The sequence below is a fragment of the Trichechus manatus genome, unplaced genomic scaffold (genome assembly GCF_000243295.1).
Source record: "Trichechus manatus latirostris isolate Lorelei unplaced genomic scaffold, TriManLat1.0 scaffold00030, whole genome shotgun sequence".
Taxonomy (NCBI): Eukaryota; Metazoa; Chordata; class Mammalia; order Sirenia; family Trichechidae; genus Trichechus; species Trichechus manatus.
This window is the reverse complement of record NW_004443966.1, coordinates 13,241,493-13,268,501: the sequence shown is the minus strand read 5'-3', so window position 1 is coordinate 13,268,501 and position 27,009 is coordinate 13,241,493. Positions and strand designations below refer to the sequence as shown.

At 39.4% G+C, this 27,009-nt stretch overlaps 1 protein-coding gene across 3 annotated transcripts in view; it reads right to left on the bottom strand.

The window, feature by feature from the left end:
* The window catches only part of MAP2K5 (mitogen-activated protein kinase kinase 5), a 277,318-nt gene that overhangs the window by 67,660 nt on the left and 182,649 nt on the right, over positions 1–27,009 (bottom strand). For 2 of the 3 annotated variants that reach the window (XM_004374690.3, XM_023729753.1), the window contains exon 17: positions 14,350–14,379. The exons of the other annotated variant lie outside the window; for it this stretch is intronic. In XM_004374690.3, the coding sequence (XP_004374747.1) occupies positions 14,350–14,379 (30 nt within the window). The remainder of the gene's footprint in view (positions 1–14,349; positions 14,380–27,009) is intronic. 3 annotated transcript variants of the gene reach the window in all.

The window sequence follows — 27,009 nt, the reverse complement described above, 5'->3', positions numbered from 1 at the left end:
ACAGCTGAAGTATCAAGGTACTGTGCAACATTATTCATTCGCTGGGTCTGCCAGTGAGTGAGCAGGGAAAAAAAGGACCTGACTGCCAGTCTATACTCTTTTATCCCTTGTGTATTTAAAACTGACATAGCTCATGTCCCACCTGAGATCGGTACATAGGAGCCACAGTCAATCACCCTATGGGTAGATGTAAGTTTTAATTTTTAGACTTGAACTTTGTAAGAAAAGCAGGGGTTAGAGCCACAATTCAAAATGTTCAATATGAATCAGAAAATTAACCTCTTCCCCAATGGTACAAGAAGTCCATAAAGCACCTTCCTTTTCAAAGGAGACTGTAGACATTCGCTGAGTCAAACTTTTTTACTTTCTTTGTTCCAAAAAAGGGTGGCTTTATTTCAGAATCCAGGTTAAGAATCTCTCTGTGTAAAAGGCATTGCTTTTTTGGAGAAAGGACTGTTGACCGCTCTACTCTTCATGGTCAAATAAATCTGCTACAGCAAAGTTTTTTTTTAATGTGTCAGAATGTCTGAAAGGGTTTTCTGGAGCTATCATTTAGTTTGCACCTCTATTAGTTTAAATTCTGCATGCCATAGAGTCTACACGGATCTGGGAGTCACCTAGTCCAGTTCCTTGCCCAATGTAGAAATTCTGTTTTTAATATTCCTGACAGACAGGCATCCTATCTTCACTAGTACACGTCCAATGATGGGATTTCAGTAACTCCATTTTAGGTAGCTTAAATTGTTAGAAAGTTCTTCCTTATTTTGAGTCCAAATATTTGTTCCTATAAGACTTGCCCATGGTCTGGAGCTGTAGAGAATAAGTCGAATGACAGTTTCTCACATATTTGAAGATGACTGGAATGTCTTTGGAGCCCTGGTGGCACAGTGGTTAAGAGCTCGGCTGCTAACGAAAAGGCTGGCAGTTCAAATCCACCAGCCACTCCTTGGAAGCCCTATGGGGCAGTTCTACTCTGTCCTATAGAGTGGCTATGAGTCGGAATTGACTTGATGGTAATGGGTTGTTTTTTTTTCCCCTTCCTTATGATCAGTTGCTATTTTGTTGCTCTTTTTTTTAGGTTAAAAAAAATTTTTTATTGCAGTGAAATATAATAAAACATTTGACATTTCAACCGTTTTTACATGTCCGATTCAGTGACATTAACTACATTCACCATGTTGTCTACATTCTTCTGAGGGTAAGTCAAAGGCACATCCATAGACAGAGCTAAGTACACCTTAGAAAGCAATGGTGCTTGTTTCTAATCCAATGAACAAGTGATGTATTCTAGAATTCTACTCCACAGAACATGTCTCTATAACTGTAACCTGGAAAAGTCATAAGTGTTGCCCTTTATTCTTTCAACTTCTCTTAGCATCCAACTCCCAAAACATCCCCCCACCCCAAGCAGCCCATGTGCTTCCTGGGAAAATGACTTCACCCTCCAGCTCCAGAGGTTGGGCATGAAGTTCAGTCCTAAACCAACGAGCATCTAAGTCCCCTAGGCACTTGGATTTAAATTGGTCCAATCAAACTGTAGCATAGGACCTTTGGCTGCCTGTGGGGAAAAGAGACCTGCTCTTCCCCTCTAAACAGAAAACAGGTCACACCAGGAATCTCAACAGCCATTTTAAGGCTGTGAAGGGAGAAGACTACCAAGCAGAGCCAGAAGTGGCCTACCGAATCAAGCCCCACCTAAAACCAGCAATACTTAGTGATCCACTTATGTCATTCAATACATTCCCCTTATGGTTAAGGCTAGTTTCAGCTAGATTTTTGGTTAGTTGAACTGGAAAACTACCCGGAATGATCCAGGCATGATTTCACATTCTTCACCATCGTGGTCACTTCTCTCTGAATGTGTTTCCATATGTGCATATTCCTTAAAAGTACGACACCCACACCCGAACACGTATCTTGGACTGGTTGGCTTAGATCACCTTGTTCTGGACACTACACTTCTATTCATGGATGCTGAAAGTGCATTCATATTTGTGATAGCCATATCACAGAGTTGGCTCAACTGACAGAAATCAGAGAAGTATCTAAATATCAGATGGAAAAAGAATTGCTTTTTTCCTGTACTTATCTATTTCTTATGTGTTTCATATTGATACAGTATTTGTGAGTCAAAATGAGTGGATGATTAAACCAATCAAAGAATCTGAACAATTCTGATGAAAGGTAGCCAGAAACTGCATCCACCTTTCATTTGTTTGGTTGAGGAGAGTCCTGCTCAATACTGAGGTACAACTGTGGATTCTTAGGCTCTGGAATGATCTTACCAGTTGCTGTAAATTCTGACTCATGGAGACCCCATGTGTGTCAGAGAAAGGATTTTACGGGTTATTTAATTCAACCTAGATCTCCACCGGTCTGCTCCATGAATCCTTCCTTCATTACACCCTTGCTGGCCCAGCTTGTATCAGAATATGTCTAGTAATGGGGAGCTCAGTCTTCTGACTGTCCCTTCCACCCCCTTTCCCAGTTCCCTCCCGAAAGTACAAATCCACAGCCTTTCTTACACGAGAACCCTCATGTGTCTGAAGACAACTATTTCATCTCGGTGGAAACTTTTATCCTTCAGGCATTAATACTGGTGGGATACAGTACGGATACGGGATATGGAAGACAAAGAATGGGACAAATGATTAGTATAAAGCCTCAGGATGTATGCTTTGCTAACATGTTAAAAAAAAAAAAAGTCAGACTAAAAATTAACTCATTGATTTCAAATGTTTATATATGCTTACTCTGTGCTGGGTACTTTGCTAGACTCCAGGGCCCGAAAGATGGATAAGATACAATTGCTGGTCTACAGAAGTAAAGTCATTTATTTAAGGTCCCTGAAACTTAGTGGCAGAGCTAAGACTTGAACACAGGACTTGTACTCTCCTCTAAATACCACTCAATATTTGAACAAAATACAACTCACTGGAGTTTTGTTTTCTTCCTCCAGGGCTTCAAATATTTCTACGACAGCCTTTTGCCCTCTATGTGATGTTTTTAGGCACTGCAAGGAAGTTAGCTTTGTGGCTAAGGCTCCACATATCACTGCATGTTTTTTTTTTTTTTTTCCAGCATCATATACTTTACAACATTGTCTGGCCTGCTGAGATTTTGAGATAAGCTGCAATCACAACCAACACATGGTTCATATAGGATTAAGAAGGAAAGAATCTTGAAATACAATCACATAACCATGTTAACTGACATGTGGCTTATTGGCTTAACTATAAATGGAATTCAAAATAGAGTTAATTAAAAAAAAGAAGTCATAGATCTAGAATGAACTAAACAAAGTTTGACTTTCATTTCAGAGTTTTAGTTCACACTTCTCATATTCTGACACATGGAAAACCAGGCTTCAATAAATCCCAAGGGAATACTCCGGGAGAGATGGTAATGCGAAAGGTAGTTGAAGGTGTGGAAAGGAGAAGGAAGCTGCTCATACAAGATGACAGTAGACCACAGAAGTCCAGCATTTTTCAGACTCTGCTTATCAAATAACATTAGTTTTAGCAAAATATTACTCAGAAGCATAAAAAAAAAATAAAAAAAAAACCACCAAAAACAGATAAAAGTAGAGCCATTCTTGCGTGTGTGTATGCACGTGCCTGTGTGTGTGTTGGGGGGTGTGGATAATCTTGGATTCCCACCTATTTTATGTCCTCTCATCCCAGAATTCTGCAAATCATTGACCTAGAATACCTTCCTCATTTTTCAAAAGAGGAGGCTGAGGTCTGAAGAGAAACAAAGTCGAACAACTAATAAGAGAAGCCAGGACCAGAACTCAGGTCAGCTCTGTGTGTGTCTGGGGGTAAACCACATACTTGTTGGGTGTCACTGTCCTGGTGTCCTCTGAGTCACTGGGCAATTCCAGCTGCTAGGCTACCAAGGACGAATAGGGCTATCCAAAGAGCATGGACTGAAAGGGCTGCCATCACCTCAAGTTCTTGTACCCCAGGGGAGGCCTTTGGTTGGGAATTTTCTTTTATTTATTGTATCTTCTGAAATAGAACAAGGCTAGAGTCAAGGTGCCCTCATGCCCAGAATGGTACTCTCTGTAACCTGCTTCTGAAAAGAAAACAAAACAAGACAAGCTTCATTACCCCCTTTTGGTATTTCCTTCTCCGAGCCTATATGCCAACACCTTCTTCCTTAACACTGTTTCATTCCACAGTTTTTCTTTCTCCTCACGGTGATCACCACTATAGACCTTGACATTATACAGGATGACAGGGTCCACACTGAGCCTAATTGGCTGCCTCCGTTTCCTACGATTCCTTGGAAGTGAGCACCTTGGCTCTGTGCACAGATAGACAACTACCTCCATTCCTAGCTCCTAGCATTCCCTGGAACCCTCTTTCCACCCCATGTGTCCTGGGCACTCTCCAGTCTTAAATTGAATCAGCTCTTTGCTTCTTTTAGGCAACTCATTGATTTTTCAATGAACTTAGCTTGTCTGTTTTATTGGCACTAAAGAGGGTTGGGTTCTTAGCATCATTAACATTTTAGTTGAGGAAGAATTTCCAAACTCCCCAGGCATTAATCCAGAACTGTTAAACATCTAAAAAGTAATCTGTGTTCAGACAAAGCTTGACCAGGTCTGCCCCCTTTTTAACTTGGATGCCAATGAGCCCCTAGCCCCAAATCTACCCAAGTTTTCTATACTGAATGGTGGTAAGTGAAACACTGGAGTACAATAAAAGTTGATGTCTTTGTCTGTGGCTGCTGCTACCACTGCTGTGGAGGACCACTTTCCCCCCAGGGATCCATATCCATTCAGCAATTATCTGGCAAGCACAAAGCATCCTGGGACAGTAATTTACATCTCTGCAGACACACCAGTTGGAGTCAGGACTTGAATGGATGGGTGTGTAAAACAAGGATGGCCATTTGGGCTTAAAACCTCTGGGTGCCTTGTCTTACTGTCTCCCCCCACCATCCGTCTAGAGTGAAAAAACCACTGAACTGGGAGCAGGAGGCTCTGTTGCCTAAAACCTGGTAATATGAGTGAGTCATTTAATGGCTATGGACTCCATTTCCTCATCTAGAAAATAAAGGAGTTGGACTAGATCATCACAAAATCTCTTCATACCTGAAATTCTATATAGAAGTGAACAGTGGGAGGTCTCTCTGACCACAAAGCCTAAGAGAGAGGACATGGCAAAGCTGTCATCTGAAAGCCAGACTGGGCACCAAGTCCATTACTTCAAATTTCAATTCTATCTCTGGGCTAAACTGATTACTTAAAAATTACAGAAGAATCAAGGTCCCCAGCTACTGAACTAAAAATGAGTAGATTCTGTATCTAATTCTATATAATTGTGATTGTGAATGATAAATTATAACTCAAAAAAGACTGTAAAGAAAGGCTCTTGTGGGATCAGAAAAGTAATTCATTTTAGTCCTACCTGGTGAGAGACATGGTCATATATTTTCAGAGTTACATAGGTAAATCCCTAAACTGCTTTCTGGAAATATAAATAATACTAACATTACCTTGCTCTTGTTTACCTCCTCATATTTTTCAAAGTGCTCTCTTAGGCATTAGCTCATTTGATCGTGACAATTCCCTCCCAGAAGTCTGGAAACAGCCCTATGATGCGCCAAGTCGAATTCATACAGGGTGGCAGGGAATCCCTCAGATGCACGTCAACTGACCTCAGGGGTAGAGAGAGATCTTAAAACGCAGCAATTTCCAGCTTCAGATTGAGTGCCAGTCATCTCAAAGGGATTCATGAAATTCTCAAACTGAAATTCAGTATCTGCTGTCTGCTAAACTCTCCATCTCCATTCTGATATACCACCTCCCTCCTCCACCACGCTTCCCCTCCCCTTTCTTGCTTCCCTATTTTAAAAGTTACCTAGGGAAGTTCCTGAACTGTTAGGGACAAAAAAGTAACAGTAATAGAACTCTACTGAGTTAAACGACTGGAAGGGCAACAAACACACTACACTGTTTTAGACCTTTATCTTTTACCATATTATGCTCCGTTTGCCTAGAATACCTGGGAAGTTATTAGCCATCTTTTAGCCTCAGAGTCTCAGCTCAAGCATCATCTACTTTGTGAAACCTTCGTGACTTCCTACCTTGAGCTGGCTACTCCTTCCTCCTCTTGAGGCCAGAATGTTACATTAACTGCCATTCGTTTGTTTTAAGGTTTTCTTCCCACTGGACTGAGCTCTTTTCATTTCTCTACTCCCAGTGCTTAGCTCAGTGCCAGGTACAGACTGGGTGCTTAATGACAAACATATGTTGAACTGAATTGAGATATATGTCACATGATAGTTTAGAAAGTGCTATAAAGTCAACCAACATAGGGTTAGTGCTTAAAAAAAAAAGTATGAATCACTAACTTAGCTGGGTAACTACACATATTGCAACTGAAGTATTAGTAAGTAATTTACTTTTAATGGAAAATTTCACACTTCTAAGCTACCTGTACTTTGGGGAAATTTTTTCTTGCATTTTACATTAATTTCTGCTCTATTTTAACCCTTTTAAATATTTTCTGCTTTGAATTTTTTGTTAATACCATGTGTTTTCATTAATGGAAGCATGTTGAATCATTATGTCTGAATTTTTGGTAGGTAGTATGCATTTTTTTTCTTGCCCCTTCCCACAAGCCTACCGTTAAGAGTCCAGTGGGAGGTACAGTGTCCCACTTATTCTACCCCCAGAATCCCCCACCAAGAGTCCACTGGTACATATGTGTCCCAAATAAAAATTTTAAAAACTTCTATTTTTCCCCTATCAAAAATTCAGATACCTCATACAATACCCTGTAAAAACAGTGATTTGTGGCACACTCCCGTTTCTTCGGTTTCAAACAACCATAAAGGCCCCCGCCTTGTGGCAGTATGCACTATCGGTGGGAAAGGAGCTTCCCAATAAACCTGAGAGGCGAAAAATGTTGATGGGCAACTGTATATCCCAACAGTTATAATACACTAGGTAATCCACCTCCTATTCTTGGCATAGGCTCAGCTAATAAAATTATGAGACCTCTTGATAAGGATGAGATGGATATTGGGAGAAGATCTTGACATGGCAATTAAAACATTCCTCAGAAGCAAATGTGTATAAAGAAACATTTTCATATCACTAAATTTCACCTCTGTATTTTATGGAACATAAAATCTGACTTCATGGCTTGGAATATCAGTATATTTTAAATGTCTATATCCTAAATAGTGACAACAAAAAGAAACAATGTATTAATATATATAGGCTAGAAATCGCGTTAGGAAAAAAAAATGCACGCATATTGCTCTTTTAGACTCTTACCAGTTAAAGATGAGCATTTAAAGTTGGGGTAATTACCCACGGCTTTTTTTTTTTTTTTTGGATTAGAGACCTAACACAAACAATTGGATGCTTACAATTTACTGAAATCCTTCATATTCTGAACTTTGAAAACAGATTACAAAAACCTCGTTTCAAAGAGGGCAAACTTTACAGGCATTAGTTTGCAAGTCTAGCTTGGTCCAGGCACGATCAATACATTAATACATAAATAAGTTAATGATATCTATGGTCTAAATTTAATGTTGAATATAAGACAGTATTAACCCATTGCCATCGAGTCGGCTCCAACTTATAGCGACCGTACAGGACGGAGTAGAACTGCCCCATAGGGTTTCCAAGGCTATAATCTTTACGGAAGCAGACTGCCACATCTTTCTCCCAAGGAGCAGCTGGTGGGCTTGAACTGCCGACCTTTCGCTTAGCAGCCGAGCGCTTAACCACTGTGCCACCAGGGCACCTTAAAATAATATTAAATGATCACAATTTAAATTAGTAAGAATATACCAATCACAGGCTTTTAAAACATGAATAAAATTAAGTGTAAAAACTCTAGTATTTCTACATTAGCATTTGAAAAATGTGTAATGCTTTTAAATAGTTTTAAGAACATATTGCTTTCTACTCTATTATGAAACAAATACTCTATCCAGAGCACAATTTATTACTACAAAATAAATGAATGTTTAAAAGACAGTCTGTCAATTGAAGAAAAAAAACACATTAAAATAGCAGGTTTCCATGCCAAGTTAAACAAAATATTTTCTTCTTGACAAGCTGCCTACATTCAAATGAAAACGGGAAATTTGGTCAATAATATGGATTACAAATAGTAAAAAGGACCTTAGATCATGTTAATACAAGGATCAGAAAGCAGTAACTTCAATTAAAACCACCCAATTATTTAGTAAACTTTCAGATACAGCAAATAAATTATCCTGTTTTAAATGAAGTGCTCAGATAAGGGGCTTTCTGACCTATGAGTCTCAGCAGCAGCAATCACAGCGAAGCAAGAATCTGCTGAAGCAAGGCAAAGCCCCCAAATCAAACAAATGCTATTAGTAATCAAAAAGCATTTGCAAACCATATTTCCTTGGCTAGTAGTAGGGGTTCTGATGCAAACGCCACCTATAGCTCCTCTCATACTTTGATATATAGCAGTATAGGGGGTGCATACACATTTTTCTTACTATGTATAACTGGAGTATTTTGCTTTGAACAACAAGATGTTTTCATTTCTGTACTATCTCTTGAAAAAGGCCAGTCGTAATACTATTAAGAATGCATGTCTTTCACTTAAAATCCTCTATTATCCACTTATGTTTGATTGTATTGAGATTTAAGAACGTCTCTTTATTGAGGCAAGTACTATGTCATCATTTTGTTCAGCTAACAGGCCTGACAGCCCTGTCTCTTTGAGTTACGCGGAGTAGATCTCTCTTTCGTACATTGGTGGCAAAAGCCGGCAGAATAAATGAGAATTAGCCAATTGGTAGTAAGCGTTTTTAATCCTAAAGATCCAGACTTTCTTTTTTTACTTTAGCCTAGATTATTCTGTTTGGCCAGATGATTTTTTTTTTTTTTTAAATAAGAGGGATCTTATCTATATATCACAATACCGTATTTGAACACCATTCTTCTGTGTTTTTAACAAATAATATTACTATTCATTATTTCTCTTATCTTTTTGATCTTTTTTACTACTTATCATCTTTATTTGAAACAGATTTTTAACAGATAATCTTGATCGTTACAAAAATATCTTGCTTGCATTTTATTCAAATAATTCTTAAAAACAGCTTAAAAAGCCGTTTGGAATAACATCAAGCTTGCCATCAATCAAATGAAAAAATTCCGCTGGCGGTTGTATAAACATCAGATCAAGTCTGATGTCTTCAAGGATTTCAGAGTGAACCATAAAAAACTCCATTAACTTCTGACAAAGAATGCAAATTAATCACAACATGGGGTGAAATGAAATTAAAGGCTCTTTTCTAATCAATGACAAGGCAGGATGAAATATTTGTTACTCTCTCTGCACTCAGCTTGCCTAGGATGTTTGCAAGGCCCTTGCAAAGCCCCAAATGTAAGGTGTGAGTACAGATTCACCCACAGTTGCTGTTTAGCACCCCCCCCGCCCCCGAGTTATCTGCTTACAAGTCGTGGAGATTCACAAAACACACCAATCATCCGAATCTCAGGTGCATCCAATTTGTTATTCACACTCTCCCACGCCAGTGAAAAGCCTGGCGCAGACAGATGCACCAGGAACCCTAAATGACAGTTTTGGCCTCCGGAAGTACCATCACTACAGCGAAATCTAGTACAGCCTCCAGGTGAAATGTCTGGAGCTCCATATGGAGCAGGGAAAATAACAACAAGATGAAAATCACTGCAGCAGTGGGGAGTCGGAATTTTCGGAAAAAAAAAAAGAAATTTAGAGATGAAGAAAGAGAAGTAATAAATTAATGGGGTGTGAAAACATTCAAAGCTTTACAATACCGGGGGCACTATTTGCTCAGATTTTTTCCCTTTTTTTAACTTCAGGTCATTTTGATGTAATTTATTAACCAAGATCAGGAATTGTAGCCAAAAGAAGAAAAACATTTTTATACATGCAAAAGTACTTTAAATACATTTGTGTCTGTATTATCTTCACTTTCCTGTGGCATCTTGCTTACCAAATTTCCAAATACCAGAGCTGGCACATCCCCTGAGAAGTCTCCTTAATGGATTTACTACCATCCGAATGCAGTGCACTGCTGTACAGTTTGAATGAAGGATGGTTGAGTTTTAGCACGCAATCCTTTTCATTTTGCCTGAATTATGGTGTCATTAAACAAGCCATTGCCCACCATCATATTTTTTAAGTCAACTGAATTTGGATCTACATGATTAACTAGATGCAGCTCCAGTCCTCATTCAGACCTGCACATCTCAGATTACTATTAAAGCTAAATTGTTCAAGTAATGGAGATACCATGTGCACGATGCTTAAAAAGGAAATGTTTCCTTATCCCATTCCAGAATATGCTGTACAGGCACCCAGAAATTAATGGCACTGGGGTCTGAGACCCTCGGAATCCCCATCACTCTGGTAAGCACACGATCAGAAAAGCAGAAGGGCTTTAGGGAATGGTCTGATCATCATCTACAATGGCACCACCTTCCGACACTCAGCATTTCTCATCTACGCAAGAGGCCTCCCCAGGGCAGAGAAGGCAAACTTTAGAGGCTGGTGGGGCTGCGAGGGAAGGTGAACATTGGTACAAAGAGTCAACCAAATGAAGAACACACAGGGCCAGTCATTTGGTCTAGTTGCCTGCAAGCCCTAGACCTAACTGTACCCACATCTCCCCAAGGCAAGGGGCTGCTCCCCTCTGAGCCTCAGTCTGCTCACCTGGAGTCAGGAAGTTATAGTCCGCACAGGTGGGATGGAAAGCCTGAGTCAGAAAATGAAAACGAAAGGGCTCTGGAGTTCCATGTAGGAAAGGTGCTAGACAAATCCAAAACATCACTGTTCTTCCTATTATAAGCCATGGTAATAAGACTGCATTTATAGTGGCCCCTAACCTTTTTCTTTTTTTTTTTTAATAGAGTCCTAAACTGCATGGCAATGAGGCTATGCAAACCTAATGCCTTAAAGGAAATGAAAATGGATAGTGCTTTCAAATTACAAATAAAAACCCAACCCACAAAACAATGAAATTCATATAGAATGATTAGCTCAACAAAAACCTAGCCTTTAACCTTTATGTTGGTCCCGGGCCACTGACTCTCCCTAGTATCTTCCCAACACCCCTCACTCATCTGTACTTCCACCCGATACACACGGTGTCACCGGCAGGAAGAGGTGCTGCTAATGACGCTGTCAGCAGCACTGATGCCGGGCTGAGGGAAGGACGAGTCCGGAAGCTGGCCTCTCCTCCCGCTCTCTTCTCTGCTTACTTTACCCCTGCTCCAGTTGCAGCTGGCAGGTGGGTGAGCACAACCTTTCACAAAGGCTCTCCTTTGGCTGACAGTTGGAAGTTCTGATTTTTGCTGTAGCTCAACATTAGGGCCAGTGGAGTGGTCCTTTGTACTTGTCCAAGTAATTCCATATCTGTAATCTCATTTGATCTACATACCTCTTCTAATCAGAGAGGAAGGGCAGATATCAGGATCCCCACTTTTAGAAATGAGGAAACTGAGGACTTGAGGAGTTAAGAATCAAGAATTAAGGCCTGAGGTGACCAGAGAGTTTGTGGAGAGCTGGGTTCAAATTCCAATCTTCAGGCTCCTGGTCCAGAGCTCTTTCTAGTAGGCCACATGTTTTCTCAACTTGCCACTAATGAAGAGATCTCAAATCTGGCACCCTGATTTTGATTTTTGAATTCAGAGCCAACAATGCCCTGACACTGTCCTTAGGCCTGAGTGCTGGGAGGATTCAAAACTATGTGATCGGAAGGATATATGAAAAGTTTTCATGTACTCAGGACTACACCAGTAGGTGATAATTAGGATGTGACAGTCCCCAGCTCAGTGAACAGAACATTGCTCTAATACTGTGATTGCTTTGAACCAGTGAGTTTCTTGTCACCGGAGGTGTTCCAGCAGAGTATAGATGTGCGTTTTTCAGGGATATCGTAGGTCAGTTTGATTCAATGATGTTTGAGATTACTTTCAACCCTAAGAGTCTATGATTCACTCCTGTCTACTCCACTTGGGATTTCAATGGAACCAAACCAGCTGCAGTTCAACAATGAGCTAATCAGTCATTCTGTTTGCCCATTTATGAGAGAGCCCTACCTCACAGAGTGTTTGGATGTTCAAATGAGATATATGGGCCAATGAGAAGGAATTATTTCATAATTCAGTCTAAAATTCAGTATAAAAATATATATTCTTCGTGTGCTTTTTCTTTGAGGGTGGGGTGGAGGAAAGGGCAGGAAAGGAATTGATGAAGTATCCTTTCCAAACCCTCAGTCTGTAGTACCAAACCAAAAAACCAAACCCGTTGCCATTGAGTTGATTCTGACTTACAGCAACCCTAAAGGACAGAGCAGAACCGCCCCATAAGGTTTCCAAAGAGCGGCTGGTGGATTCGAACTGTCAACTTTTAGGTTAGCAGCCGAGCTCTTAACCACTGTACCACCAGGACTCCAGTCTGTAGCACAAAGCCTGTAAAATAAATGCCAAGCCCACCAAAGTCATTATCGATTCCAGCAATGAAGCACACAAACTTTTGTTGAAAGATCTGGGAAATAGGCCCGATGACATCAAAGCTGCTCTGCTTCTATTTTTGAAATAAAAATCTCAATTTGGTGACAACATTCTATCAGGATTCAAGGAAAATAGCCCTCCAACCCCTCCAACCTCTGGCATAAAGGTTAGTGACAGCCAGGGAGTTCAGCATATTAGAATTTTCCAACTTCCACCCGAATGATCAAGGAAATGTATACTTAGACATTCACGAAAGCAACACTGCAAAGGTATATACTCTCTTCCCTAGCCTGGCAAAAGCCTTCAAATGTTACATCTGTCAAATGCAACGGCAATCCGTTTCTTAGACTCGTCACTCATATCTCACCGAGTAATTACTCTAGAGATTAGGAAGCTCAAAAATACAGCTACATTGCAAACTCTGGCATTCTTTATTAGATCACTTATAAGTTTTCTACTAAGACTTGTTTGAGAGAGAAATCGTATATTGCTTGGGAGATACAGTCTATTCATTTTCAAAATTTGAGGGGTTTGCATAAATTAGCCCAACAGTGAATTGTTTAAGAATTACTGACAGAATAAGAGGCTTACTAAGATAAATATTCTAATGAGCTGTAAATCCTGAAAATGTGATTTTAATTTGATGGGCTACCTAGAGCTAAGCAGCAAGGCTGTATACATTGAAACCTCACTAAATGCTAGCATGCCTGCCAAGCTCTTACGACAAAAAAGCCTCCAATTCTCAAAGTGAAGCTAACACTCTTGAACCTAACAAGTTGGACGGTTTCTCTTCTACTTATATGACAGTTTTAATTGTAAAAAAAAAAAGGATACAAAAGATACATTTCAGTGAATGAAAGGTCTTTAAATGTCCACATGAGTGCCAGGAAAATTTGTTTAAAACAGCTTATAAAGATGGTAGAGAGAATGAGCCCCATCCTATTATTCAATAACCATGTTTGTGATGCATCTGCATAATCTAACCATGCATAAATTAGTATGTGTAATACAACAGTTATTTGCATAATAATGGCAAGTTAATAGATGCTTAAAGAGCAGACACCAACACCACCTTTAAATCAGACATGCCTCCAGGCACTCTGGCCTGTACAGACCAAGATGCCAGAAAAACAGTGAGCACCAACCAGAGAAAACAGCCAAACGGTTCATTTTTCATCCCCCTAGACATTTTACTTATTTCCCCACACAAGCTACGGAATCATTTTCGAACCACAAAACAGCTTTATATTTTAAGTGCTAGCACCCTTCTGTAATGCAAATCTTAAAGAAATTACAAAGATTATAGTTGACAATACTAATATAATGGACAGTTTGTTTTCTTAGAAATGCGGATAGGAATAAGCAAAATTTTCAAAAAGAATATGTTGCAAATCACACCTGCATAAAACTGGGGGCCTATCTGCTTAGTAAAAATAATGACCTAGATTAGATTTTTTTACACCTATCTTAATCCTTTAATTCAAATAATTTTAACTGAATCCAAAAGCTCAAAGACTGTATCAGGAAAAGGATGCGCCTCTCCTCCAACCTCAATATGAGCACATGGTGCTGGGCCAGGGTAAGGAAAAATGTCCCCAATGTCACACAAAGGAGCACAATGATCGCTTTCAACCTTTAACAAAGAGGGAAAAAATCTGGAGTTTAAAAAAATCAAAAATCAATAGAGATTCTAAATGACTCTTTTAAGATATCACTTTTCAATTTAACAGGACAGATGTATTTGTATGTGGCTCAAATGTTCACAATTGCTCCCTGCACCTTCATACATAGGAATGAATGTCACAGTGGCAAACGGCAGTAATGAACAATCTTACCTGAGGATATGGAAACCTCCCAAGAGCAAGCTGGGAAAGGAAATAATATTTGTCTAGTTATAGATTTGCATGCAGGGCAGATCTCCTTAAGACAGACAAGTATTAAATTTCAGAACTGTATCCAGCAAATATAAAAAGGCTCACAACCTCAAATGCATGAACTAAATTATTGCTGTAATTACATTAAGAGCTGTATTTAGAATGGACATTTTCAATGGACAACATTGCAACCCTGAAAAAATGTTCTAATTTTAACAAGTAAAAATTATCCTTACATGATTTCTCTTAGGACTATTCTCAGCTCTATGGGCATTATTTACATTTACATGTGTGCGACAGTTTCTTCTACACAGCGATATAAAACTGTAGGAGGAGACTGTTGGCTTTTCCACTTGTAAAATGGGAACACCTGATGTTCCCAGCCCGTAGCACTGTAGCTTTTTAATATAAGTGTGTATGAAAGGTTTCAGGATTTGGGGGAGGCCATAGTATAAAGCTGAAAAATTTGCCACTATTTTCATCCATTTGTTAGAAAAGAGCTACCACCACTAGTGGGAAAATGGCCATTTCAAGACTGTGAAGTCGGAATTCTAAGTCTAAGTCAAACTGGGAGACTGGATCTTTAGAATTTCTGTTTAACTTGATTTGAAAACTGCTATGTGTTTGTGGGCCAGTCACTTAATTTTGGTCTTTGGGTTCTCACCTGTAGAAACAAAATGAGTCAGTCGGGAACATTACTTGATATAAAGTGATAAGATCAAATTTAACAAACACAGCATAACTTATTTAAAGAAAATAGCGGCAAAAATTTGCAACTTTATAATGTGGCCCATCCTCAGGCTGAAATCCTTTGTATGTACTTGTAACTACTTTAAGTCGAGTCACAACATCAGGAAACTAAGTTGGAATGGATCTAAGAGACCATCAATCCACTTTACAGATTAGAACTCACGGCCCACTGAAGGAGTTCCCACGCAGTTAATCAGTGGTACCACAGGGACTGAACCTAAGACTTGTGGTTTAATCCAGTATTCCTTCCAGCACATTACACCACCTTTCTAGATCTTGAGAAGTTGTGCATTTATTCCAAAGTCATTGATTCTTCTTATGTAATTGTGTTTAGAATCATTTCAAGTAACAGAAGAACTACTTTATTAGAATTACATCTTACTTTTGGACTTAAAATCATACCCCTCAGCTTATTGATCATGTAGATTTTCTGTAGACTAAGGTTTGAATGGTCTATGGGTACTGCCAAAACCCAAAGCCACCTACAAAAGGTAAAGATTTTGCTACTTACTGAACGTTCTGAGGTTAATTTTGAAAGTTCCAAAACCAGGTTGAGCAACAGCAATTTCATAGGAATAAACCATATGATCTTGAAGGTGACTATTCGGAAAGACCCAATACTCATTTGGATGTGTGTGTGTGTGTGTGTGACTGTATATACATGTATGTGTATATGTATGTATATATATATATGCTGTTATACCCGTAAGTTTCATTACCTTGTATTTTGTATACTTAGACTTCATTGATTTTCAAGATAAAAAAGTTGTAATATCATTATTTCATTTGGTGGATATCGTCAATCCCTCCAAGCATAAACAGCAAACACATCTCAAGGAAAGAGAGGGGAGATGTTAACCAAATTTTCTTTCAGAGTTTTGTGAAATTATGTTTGTTTTCCATGTGGTGTTATTAATTAGGAAGGAGGAGGTCTCAGCTCTCCCATCCACTCCCCCGGCCCACCCCTCCCAATATAAGCCAGAGTTTTGGTCTATATTTTTAAATACTGTGTGTTTCTGTTTCTGGCCAATGCAAGTGTGCACACGGATTGATTCGGGAGGATCACTGTGCTCTGTCAGCGCAGTAATTAGTGGACTAAGGGTCTGCACCAGTCTGTGCTGACCTGACAGGCAGTGACAGCTCACCAAAAGACCATCATCACGCTGAAAAGACAAATAGTTTAATAACTACTAGAAAACATTCAGAACATTCTCTCTCAAGTTCTTCTTCAGGTATTATGCCATTTACTTGGGTACACGTCGAACATGCCATTAGGGACCATGGAAGAATTTTGTCCACAGAGCTTACCTGCCCACCACACATATGATTAAGATCTAAACTGGGTGGCAGGTGCTAGCACTGGCCACTGGTTCTTGAAGTTTAAAGAATTAAGCAATGATAAATTGGAGGCTTAAAAAGAGAGAGACAGCAAGCGAGAAAGAGATCAAGTGAAAAATGTGAATTCTTCCCACTTCAACACAAAGCCTCCAACTGTCAAGTTATCATCTTTCTTCTACAGAGAGGCCAGGTTACAGCTGACTTGGGAATGTGCATTCTTCTACTCCATCCACTCTGGCATAACTGGCACCAGGTAAATAAGGATGGCTGACACCATTCATTTACTCTGTAAAACACCACCATGTAAAGGAACAGAGAGAAAATTCAGTGCAAGTTGCTCAGCTGGGGGCCTCTCTGTACCAGTCTGCTTGGGGACAGGTGGCAATGCTTGAACTTGTGAACTCATCATCCTGGGGCTGACTGTGCTTTCTGTGTACTTTGCTGACATCCCGTGGCACCTCAGTCCTACCTGTCAACTTCGCTCCTGGGAACACGGCTTCTAACACATCTCGCACACCTGACCTCTTTGGAGTTGGAGAACAGACAATAGTTCCTTCTCCTTGACTCATGGGCACCATTGCCCCAGCAGTATGACAACCACTTCCTCGCACAGAGTGTCATCACTGGGCAGCACCAGCAGTGGGCCAGGGGTTCCAACTCTGCACCAGTGAAAACACAGCGGCACTACTAAGCTGGCACCGCAAGCAGTCATTTTAAGGCCCCGGGAGAGAGGGCTACCTTCAAAGTATGTCCTTGTCCTTCTGGGTCTAATGCAGCTGTGGTGTTTATTTTCTACACTATCTGTCTTGTGGCAAAGTAGAAGGGAATATATAGACAGGCCCTAGAACTCTTTTATCAAGTTCTATTAAGAGAAGGTAAAAAGGAAAAGGGCTCTTAGCAGGCATGGCTGCATGAAGTACAAGTTCCTCATGAGGCTGTCAAAAGTCAAAACAAACACAGAATCCTTATGGGGAAGAGGGAACACATATGCTATGAGTGAACATTTCAGAGACAGGTGAACCCGGGGCCATTCTATATCTTTTACCCCTACTGGTCTATTAATCTACTTGCATTTCCCCAGTTTTTATTGTCAAGGTATTATAAATTAGGAAACTTACAAAAGAGAGTATGTAATCTTCTCTGAAATGGCCTGCAGATATGTCACTGTACTAAATGTGTTTCAGATTTAATGAAGCTTTAATGTCCTTTTTAATTTTGCCTGTTTCTGTATCACCAGGGGTCGGGCAAGGCAATCAGCACTCAAGAGGGTGGTTTGGTTTAAAACTAGGAAAAAACTCATTTGCTTATGAGTTGCACTGTATTTTCTTAATTAAATTTACTGAGTAAAATGGTTTAAGTTCAGCCAACCAATGACCTTTGTATGTAGATTTAGATTTATAAATAGGTTAACAGTTAAAGTAAAGACGGAAAAAAAAAATAAAAAAGAATCTCAACAAAGCAAACAGATTAGGGCTAAGCCAATAGAAATCTTTGCTCTTTATCATCTTTACAAAAGAAGCATTTAAATACAGGCAGCTTAAGTCCAGTTAGAAAAAAAAAAAGTATACTGCAAAATGTGGACACACATAAGCTCCAGTAATACATCAAATGGCTCTCACGTCCTTTTCACCCCCAGGAGGGGATCGGCGCACATTCTAGAAGATTTAGAGAAGCTTTATTTATTTTTTGGGAGGTGGCGGGTAGAGTTGGGGGAGGGAGAGGATTCTATTTAATGTTAAATAAAAAGGTGCATTTTAATTCCAAATACTTAAGATTCAGCAAACTGCTGAATACTCTGTTTGGTGGGGGCGATTTTCTACATAAAAGGCAAAAAAAGAATGCTCGGAAAACATTTATCCGTTGGGAATACACTTAAATAACAGTAAACCACTAACATTTCACTGTAAAACTAGGGCTGTTCCTTAGTGTCATCTTACTGATCTTCATTTTGTCTAACCATAATCTATGAAAAATACTCTTGAGCTAGCAGCATTTGAATATGTTGGATTTAATAATTCAAATAACAAAGTGTATGTATACATATCTACATATCTCTCTATATAGATATACATATAGCTGTGTATGTATATATGTAATTATAACGATTGCCAAATACATAACAACTGCATGATAGAAAACTGCCTTTTAACAAAACGTTAGAATAAAAGATATCTAAACACAAAGCAACAAGAAGCGGCTTCTGCTGACAATATGAATTATTATTGTTGTGAAATCATAAATGATAAAGAGAAAACATAAACGGCAAGTGCAGGACACAAATTCAGGACATGTTTTTGGTGATTAAGTCTCCTGCTTAGAACATTAACCATGTTGTGGGAGTGGTTTTTAATTTAGTTATACTGAAGAACACTGGATTTTTTTTTTATTCTTAATTTAGACACATTCTATGTTTCTCTGCATAACTGAAAATTGAAAATAAGTATTTTCAATACAGACAGTGATCTAGCTGAAGGAGGCCTTTATCATCTGAAATGTTCTAAAATTTGTTCTTAATTACCTGGTGCACATTTTACACAATTAAATTTCTATCGAAGGATTTTGCATTTAGATTGTGCACTGCAGTTAAGCCTTCATTTTACAGAAATGCAGCGGCCACTTTGGAACACTCAGACACAGGGCAACTTTACAAAATCAGACTTAACTACTGGATTACATAAAATTCCCTAGGTGAGATTTCATCCCTAGACCAATTTACACAGTCCTAAGGAGAGAGTTTAAATCATCTGAAACTATGCTGGTGGGGAACCATAATAAATATTAAATACCTCAACACCTACCCTAAGATTTTACTTTTCTTCCCGTGTATCAATTTCACTGTCCTCTTACTGAATGGTTTAAAAAAAATCCAAAGGATATAACAGCAATTTACCAGTGTTAAAGTGCTTCGGAGGTTAAACTGACAACAAAGAACACAGAAACACAAAGCATCTTGAAGTAGGGTTTCAATTAAACGTGGAGGATTTAGCAATGCAGGACCAAAAAAAAAAAAAAAAGAGTTACAAATTAATTTAATCTTCTGCCTATAGTTTGCAGCTGCACTCCAAAGTGTCTAGGGCTTAAGAACAAAGCCTTGAAAGGCCTCGGAGTGAGGAAAGCTTCAATTTTTAATGTATAACGCCATTAGCTGATAACTTGTGGAGTCTGCAACCCCTGCGGAGGGGCCTAAGTGCGAGGAACAGAGACTGATGAAATGACATATTTGTTCACATCTAGAACTACGAGGAAGAGGGTTATTACTAACACCATCAGGCCCAACAGAAATATGCCCTAATAACCTCTGGGATCCTTCACCTTATCAGTTCTCACTACATCAAATATATTAAAATCAAAACCTAATTCACTTTAATTAAAGACAATTAGTTTGTTTTACTATTACTGTTTAACTTGTATGATACTATAATGCACTGCAAATTAAATGTGGGATAATAAGTATAATGAAAGCACCAAACTGTGTACACCTTTCCACCTATGCTTGGTGAAATTAGTCCATTGCTGGTGTCTATTTAAGGAAATTCAAGGACACTATCATTAAAAGCATTCAGTCTAAAATGAATATAGTGGAACCGCACATATTTTTCCCTACTCAATTTATAGTTATTTTCAGATAACACTTTCCTACCAACTCTAAGGATTTCTTTAATACAAACAGAATTATGGCCCAATGGAGGCACCAGAAGCTTAATTAATTTGCCCAAGGTCATACTTCAAGTTGGCGGCAAAGGTTGTTAAATTACTAGAACTCTGGGCTCTACAGATGTTTTGGCAATGGTAAAGGACCCTATCTTGAAAGACTCCGGAGACTCCTAGTGCAGCGGGTGAACTACGGCAAATAACTCATTATGCTGTACAAAAAGTGCCAAGTGCTCTTGAGAGCTTGCAGATAACATGTTTTCTTTGTGTAGAAAGGTCCTAAGTGTGAGGTTCCCATCAGGAATGCTCCTTAACATGTGCCAACATTTAATAAAGAACTACTCATCCTCACCAGAGCCCACTGATATAAAGTTAATGTATTTTAACCTAAGGAGCCCAAACACAGCAGCACAAAGAAGTAAATCAAGCAGTAACACTTCTCTATCATTCAGAAGATCCTGCATTCCATCCCACAGATTACTAATAATAATGGCGAAAAGACAGCATTACAAAGAAATGTTTCTAATAGAGTGGTGGTATTGCAGTTTTTTTAATCAGAAACGGGCTTATTACAGTGGACACTTACATGGGAGAGGGCAACAGTAATTCACAAGTATAATATCCTAATGCTGTTCCTTTAATTGCTTTATTTGTTTCACTGTTAAAAATGATTGCTTGCTATAGCCTAACCCTGAATGCTCAAAAGCATGATACATTGAGGTCTCAACCTGGGCAAACTGTACCTAAACTTACACTTTATTGCAGCTTAGTTCACAATCTTCACCTAATATAGGGTTATATCCCAGTGCAGCAGGAGGATAAATCACCCTGGAATATTACTCCGGCAAAGTTTAGCTGTGACTGGAACATATGTGCTTTTGAGCCACTGAAGCAAAGGCCCATAAAATACACTAATTACTGGAAGTTATGGTCACTGAGTGATTGATAGCACTCTGCAAGGCAACTTCCTCATTTTCAGCTCCTCTGACGGGGCCCATCCGCCACACAGCAATTATTAATTCATGACCCGCCCCTCAGGCACTAGTCCCTTTACTTCTAATTCTCCTGCTACCAAACTAGTGCGACAGTCGGACACTGTCTTTCTTCATTCTGATGGCTGGGTAAGGATGATAAAAAGCAGATTTCATGCTAAATGCTATTGTTTTGAATCTTGAAACCTTGCTTGGTCTTCCCAACCCTGCTGTCCCAAATCACCTAATTCTCTGTCCTCTCCAATAATGCTATTTCACTTGCATCATTTTCTTCTTTTCCATAAAGTGTGTGTGTGTTTATATATATGTTTGGGAGCCCTGGTGGCACAGTGGTTAAGAGCTTGGCTGTTAACCAAAAGGTCAGTAGTTCAAATCCACCAGTCTCTCCTTGGAAACCCTACGGGGCAGTTCTACTCTGTCCTATAGGGTCGTTATGAGTCGGAATTGACTCACAGCAAGGGGTTTGGTTTTTTATATACGTTTGTATGCGTGTGTACCAATTTGTCTGTCTATACTTCATTAGTCCAAAAACTCTGACTGAATAACATTTTGGTTGAATATTGTGGTTCAAATGTAATCTATAACTTCAACTAGGCCACAGTAAATATGAGGCTGCTAACTGCTAAAAAAAAAAAAAAGAAAAGGAAAAAACTCCATTCAAAGGAACCGAATTTTGTAGCTCTGCAGACACTCTAATTGTTCCATGTAGATTTCCATCAGTAGCTCTGCTCAGAGCAATGCTAATTATAGTATCTGGGTATATAACTAAATCTCTAAAAGTCACTCAAAAATAATTGCAAAGGTTTCTTTTGATGATGCTCTCTGCATTGAGAGGAACTTCAGTGAGAGACTCCGAATTAAAGAGAAATACAGTTTAGTCATGATAGATGAAAGCAAACATTTTACTTTTCTAATCGAAAAATGAACGTTCTTCAAGTATTTTTACACAGCTCAAAATGAAATACTGAGAATGGTCTTCCTGTCTGGAGTCCGAGATGGTGCAACAGATGAGAAAATGAAGCTCCAACCTACTTATCCCCAGACTTGGCTCAAATTGTTCCTCTTGTCCTCTCCCCCCAACCCCCAACTAATAGTTAGTCTCAGAAGACTCGACTCACAATTTTGTGGACAAAATTCATACCACTCTCAGTCCATTCCATTCATTGGGCAGTGTACACATCCTGCCTGGTGTTTTACATTTTCTTGTGTCTCCAACACCTGATAAATTTTAACTTGTTTAAGGGCAAACTCTAGGTCATAAACTTTTATATGTTCTCCATGACAGCAGAAACAGTATTTGGCAGTAGGGTGACAATAAGCATCTGTTGATTATGATAAGCCCCCGGGTAGTGATATTTCCTAGAGCCTGGCCAACTTGGTGGTGCGTGGCTTGGTTGTTTCTATGCTATAATACTTTAATAAACATAGTATACAAACTCTTCAGTACTGACAATCTTAACTGACAAGGCTCTCTTAATCATTGCTTAGAATGACCAGTAGCTACCACCTTCACATATTTAAGCAGTATAATTAATTTCTATGGCTTATTTTTTTAATTTAAGGAGCCCTAGGTGGCGCAATGGTTAAAGTGCTTGGCTGCTAACCAGAAGGTCGGTGGTTCAAACTCACTAGTCACTCCATGGGAGAAAAGACCTGGCGATCTGCTCCCATAAAGATTACAGCCTAGGAAATCCTATGAGGTGGTTCTACTCTGTCATATAGGGGCACTATGAGTCAGAATCAACTCGATGGCACACAGCAACAACATTTTTTGTTAAGTACTAGAGGATTATAAGAAGCGAAAAGATTAGAGTTAACTGCCCCAAAATGCCAAAGCCCATCTCATGTGCTTAATCCCACAACCATGTGAATCCTCATAATAAGAATCAAGAAATAACAACCTTTTAATATGTTTGTGTAACACTGACCTTTTGTCCTCTGACATCAGACAGCTTTACTCACGATAATGGTCTCTAGAGCCCTAGCCCTAGGGGCCTCCATTTCTAAACCCTCTCTGGAGTCATGCAGCTCACCCAATCTACAGTTCTATTTCTAGACATTTCGAAGTCAAGGGAGTCATAATCAGGTGAGAACGATTTCTTGTCCTGCCTATTGCTGAAAACATCCAGTGCTGTCTATTCTCACACTTCTGGCCTCTGTATGTCCTGCTGCTCCTCCTGGAACACTGCCCTCCTAATCCAACCCATCCATCAAAAGTTAGCTCAGATACCATCACTTCCAGGAAGCTTTCTGAGGTGTGTTGTGTTCCAGAGATGGTTTCAACAGAATCTCCCATCTTTTGCAATGTGTTTTTGTTACTTCCACACCAACAGTCTATTGTTGTGATCAGCAGAATGTGACAGAAGCGATTCTGCCTGACTTCCAAGGTTGAGTCTTAAGAGAGCTGGAGCTTTTGCCGTTGCTGCTTAGCACACCAGTCACTAAGCTAGCCATGTGGAGAGAGGGAGGGAGGTCCCAGCCTCCTAGTCATCCCCTCCAAGGTGCCACATGTGCAGGTGAGGCCATCTGGGATCTTCCATTCTTAACTGCCATCTGATTGCAGCTTCGTGAGAGACGCCTGTTGACACTATGTGGGAGAGCTTGTATTCCTGACCCACAGAATCATGAACAAACAAATGGCTGTTATTATTATTATTTTTTTATTGTACTTCAGGAAGGCCCACAGAACAGTTTCTCATGAAACAGTAGTACACATGTTGTTCTATGACATTGGTCAACAACCCCACAACATGTCAACCCTCTCCCCTCTCGACCCTCCGTCTTTTCTCTTTTGGTAAAAATATACATAGCCAAAGATACACCATTTCAAAAATCTCTACATGCACAGTTCAGTGAATGGCTGTTATTTTAAGCCACCAATTTTGGGTAGTTTATTATGCAGTAAAGGAGCGCTGGTAGTGCAATGGTTAAGTGCTTGACTGCTAACTCAAAGGCTGGCCTGTGGTTTGAACCCACCAGTTGCTCCGCAGGACAAAAGACCTGGTGATCTGCTTCCATAAAGACTGCAGCCTAGGACACCCTATAGGGCAGTTCTACTCTGTCACGTAGGGTTGCTATGAGTCAGAATCGACTTGACAGCACACAACTGTGACAAGATTATGCAGTAACAGATATCTGAAATGATTTCCTTGACGTACTATGTACTTCCATTGGACTTTTATTTATTTTCCTCCCCACTAGTCACGAGCTCCTGAGGGCAAAGTTTGTATTCTTACTGCCAACACAGGGTAGCACTGGATAGATATTTACTGATTCGATGGAGTCCTCACCTATCCACTTCCCATTGTAGTAGACATATTCGAGACTAGACGAACTTTTGTATTTCGTTTTAAAGATAAACTAGGCCTTGGCTTCTCAAAACCAACCGGCAATTACACATTTTTACAATATGGTAAAACTGATCCGGCTATAGTGAGAGTGTAGCTGTCATCCTATGAAAAGCAGTCTTGACTGACAAGCAGAGTCACAATAAGCCTGTCTTTTCCTTTATCTAATTTCCTGCTCATTTACATTTACCATTCATCTCTTCTTTCTTCAGATTACTTGATCTACTGCTTTTCTACAACATAATGGAAGAAACAAACTTTAATCTATGAGTCAGGACATTTGACTGCCGCTGCCTGGCCTAGTCACACTTAAGCTGTCTGGACAAGTCCCTTAAATGCTCTGGATCTCAGTATCCTTATTTTCAAAACAGGAACTTCGAGGCTCATAAGGTGGTACAATCTTTGATGCCTTACATTCCTGATTTTTCAGGAGAAGTTTAAATGAGAGAATGAGTATCAAGTGACTTTGTTAAGTGTACATGTAAAGTATTATGTTGTCACCCTTTTTGTTAAAATGACATTGAGCAAAGGGATATCAACAGTTACGAATAGAGGAAAGACCAAGCACTAGATTTCACACCAGAAGTTCTAGACTCCAGTTCTTTTTTGCACAGTACTGGTCATGTGTTGTAATTGTAAGCACATCCCTTCCCTTCTCTGGACCTCAGCTTCCTCACTGGTAAGAGGAAAGGGATCTGGTTTATAAAGTTCTAAAGTCTCTTCTAGTTCTAGTTTATAAATACAAGATGATATATGTAAATTCTTTTCTAAACAAATGCAATAGAAAATGTTAAGGCTATTACTGTCCAGTTCAGAACCAAAGTGCATAATATGGTCTGTACAATCTTCAAGAGGACTTTTAAAGACAATTCCAGGTCACTAAATTTGAGTATTGATAGAATTCCAGAAGCAGTGGTTTTTAATCACTGGATATCTCAAAGTTAGCAGCAGTGGTTCTCAAAATTAAAAGAATTTTAGAGCCAACATGTCACTAGAAGACTAACTCCTTCTTATATTTTAGATCTTGACTCAAATGTAATTCCATACCACTAAGTCACTCCCATCACAACATCCTGATATTTCTGTCCAACAAGGTACTATTGTCCAGCACTTCCTTTAAAATATAGGCTCCATGAATGCAGGAATTTTGTCAGTTTTGTTCATGATAGCAACCCCATTGAGTAGGACAGTGACTATCACATAATAGGCACTCAACAAATATTTGCTATGTGACTAAATGAACGATCGAATTTTGTCCAACCTTATACCTCTCTCTTCTACAAAGTATTTCTTCTAAAAAAAAATCTGAGTCAAGCAGTCTTTTAGTCACTACTTAAATGCCACCAGGGATGGGCATTTTTACCTCTAAGGGTGATGACTCCACTCTTGAGAAGAAAGGGTGTGGAGACCTATTCATTAGAAAATTCTTCTTTACAATGAATAGAAAGACATATATCTCTCTCTATATAGATATAGATATATAGAGATAGCTCTTTTGGCACAATGGTTTAAGCGGTTGGCTGCTAACTGAAAGGTCAGTGGTTTGAACCCACCAGCAGCTCTACATGAGAGAAGACCTGGCAATCTGCTCCTGTAAAGGTTCCAGCCTATATAGAACCATGCGACAGTTCTACTCTGTCATATAGGATTGCTATGAGTTGGAATTGACTCGACAGCACACAACAACAAACAAACATATATACATATATATACACACAGACACACACACACAGATATGTTTGTTTATTTTAGCTTCAGAAGGTTTAGCCTGATGAAGTCATAAAGCAGCAACTTACTTCTCCACGGACAACCCCTCAAACGTCTGAAGACAGGTTGTCAAATGTCTGCTATGTCTTCTATTTGTTTCTTTATTCTTCATATCAAGACTTTGTTGACTTAATTTTTTTTTTAAACTCCAAATTGTGCGTATTTGTGTGGATACACGGTATGGAAATGGACTGTTGGAAAAGCTTTAAAATCAGTCTGAAATCCATCAAAATAATAAAACGCTTCGCTGGGACTGCTAGCACCTGTTCTATCTTGTTTTATCAATCTCATGGTTGTTCACCAGAGCTCTGAGCACAAAGCAAGCTCAACAATGCCTCATTCAGCAGGAAACACTCCACTTGGTCTGCCACTTTCACATTCACTGCCATCACTGACAACCTTGGAAAATGCACATTTAGGCATGGTAATCTGAGACAGCTGGATCCCTTCACAAACCTTGCAAAGGACTCAACTAGTCAATCCATCATCTGCCAGAGGTCATTTTAACAGCTTCTTTTTGCAATCAGTTACACAAAATTTTAGACAAAAAAAGGACAATGGAAAAAAAACAAGTTAAGACGCAATTACAGAAAGCGGAGTAACAGTGGAGGGATGAGTGACAGAAACAGTTAGGTGCTCTTTTCCTCAACACTCTTCAATGGAAGGGAAGGAGGGCCCATGAGGAGGCCTCCAGAACCACACCCTTCCCCCACTTTCCTACACAATCTTCCACTGACATTTCCTTTGTTTCTGGACCCTTCAGTTTCGATTCTTTT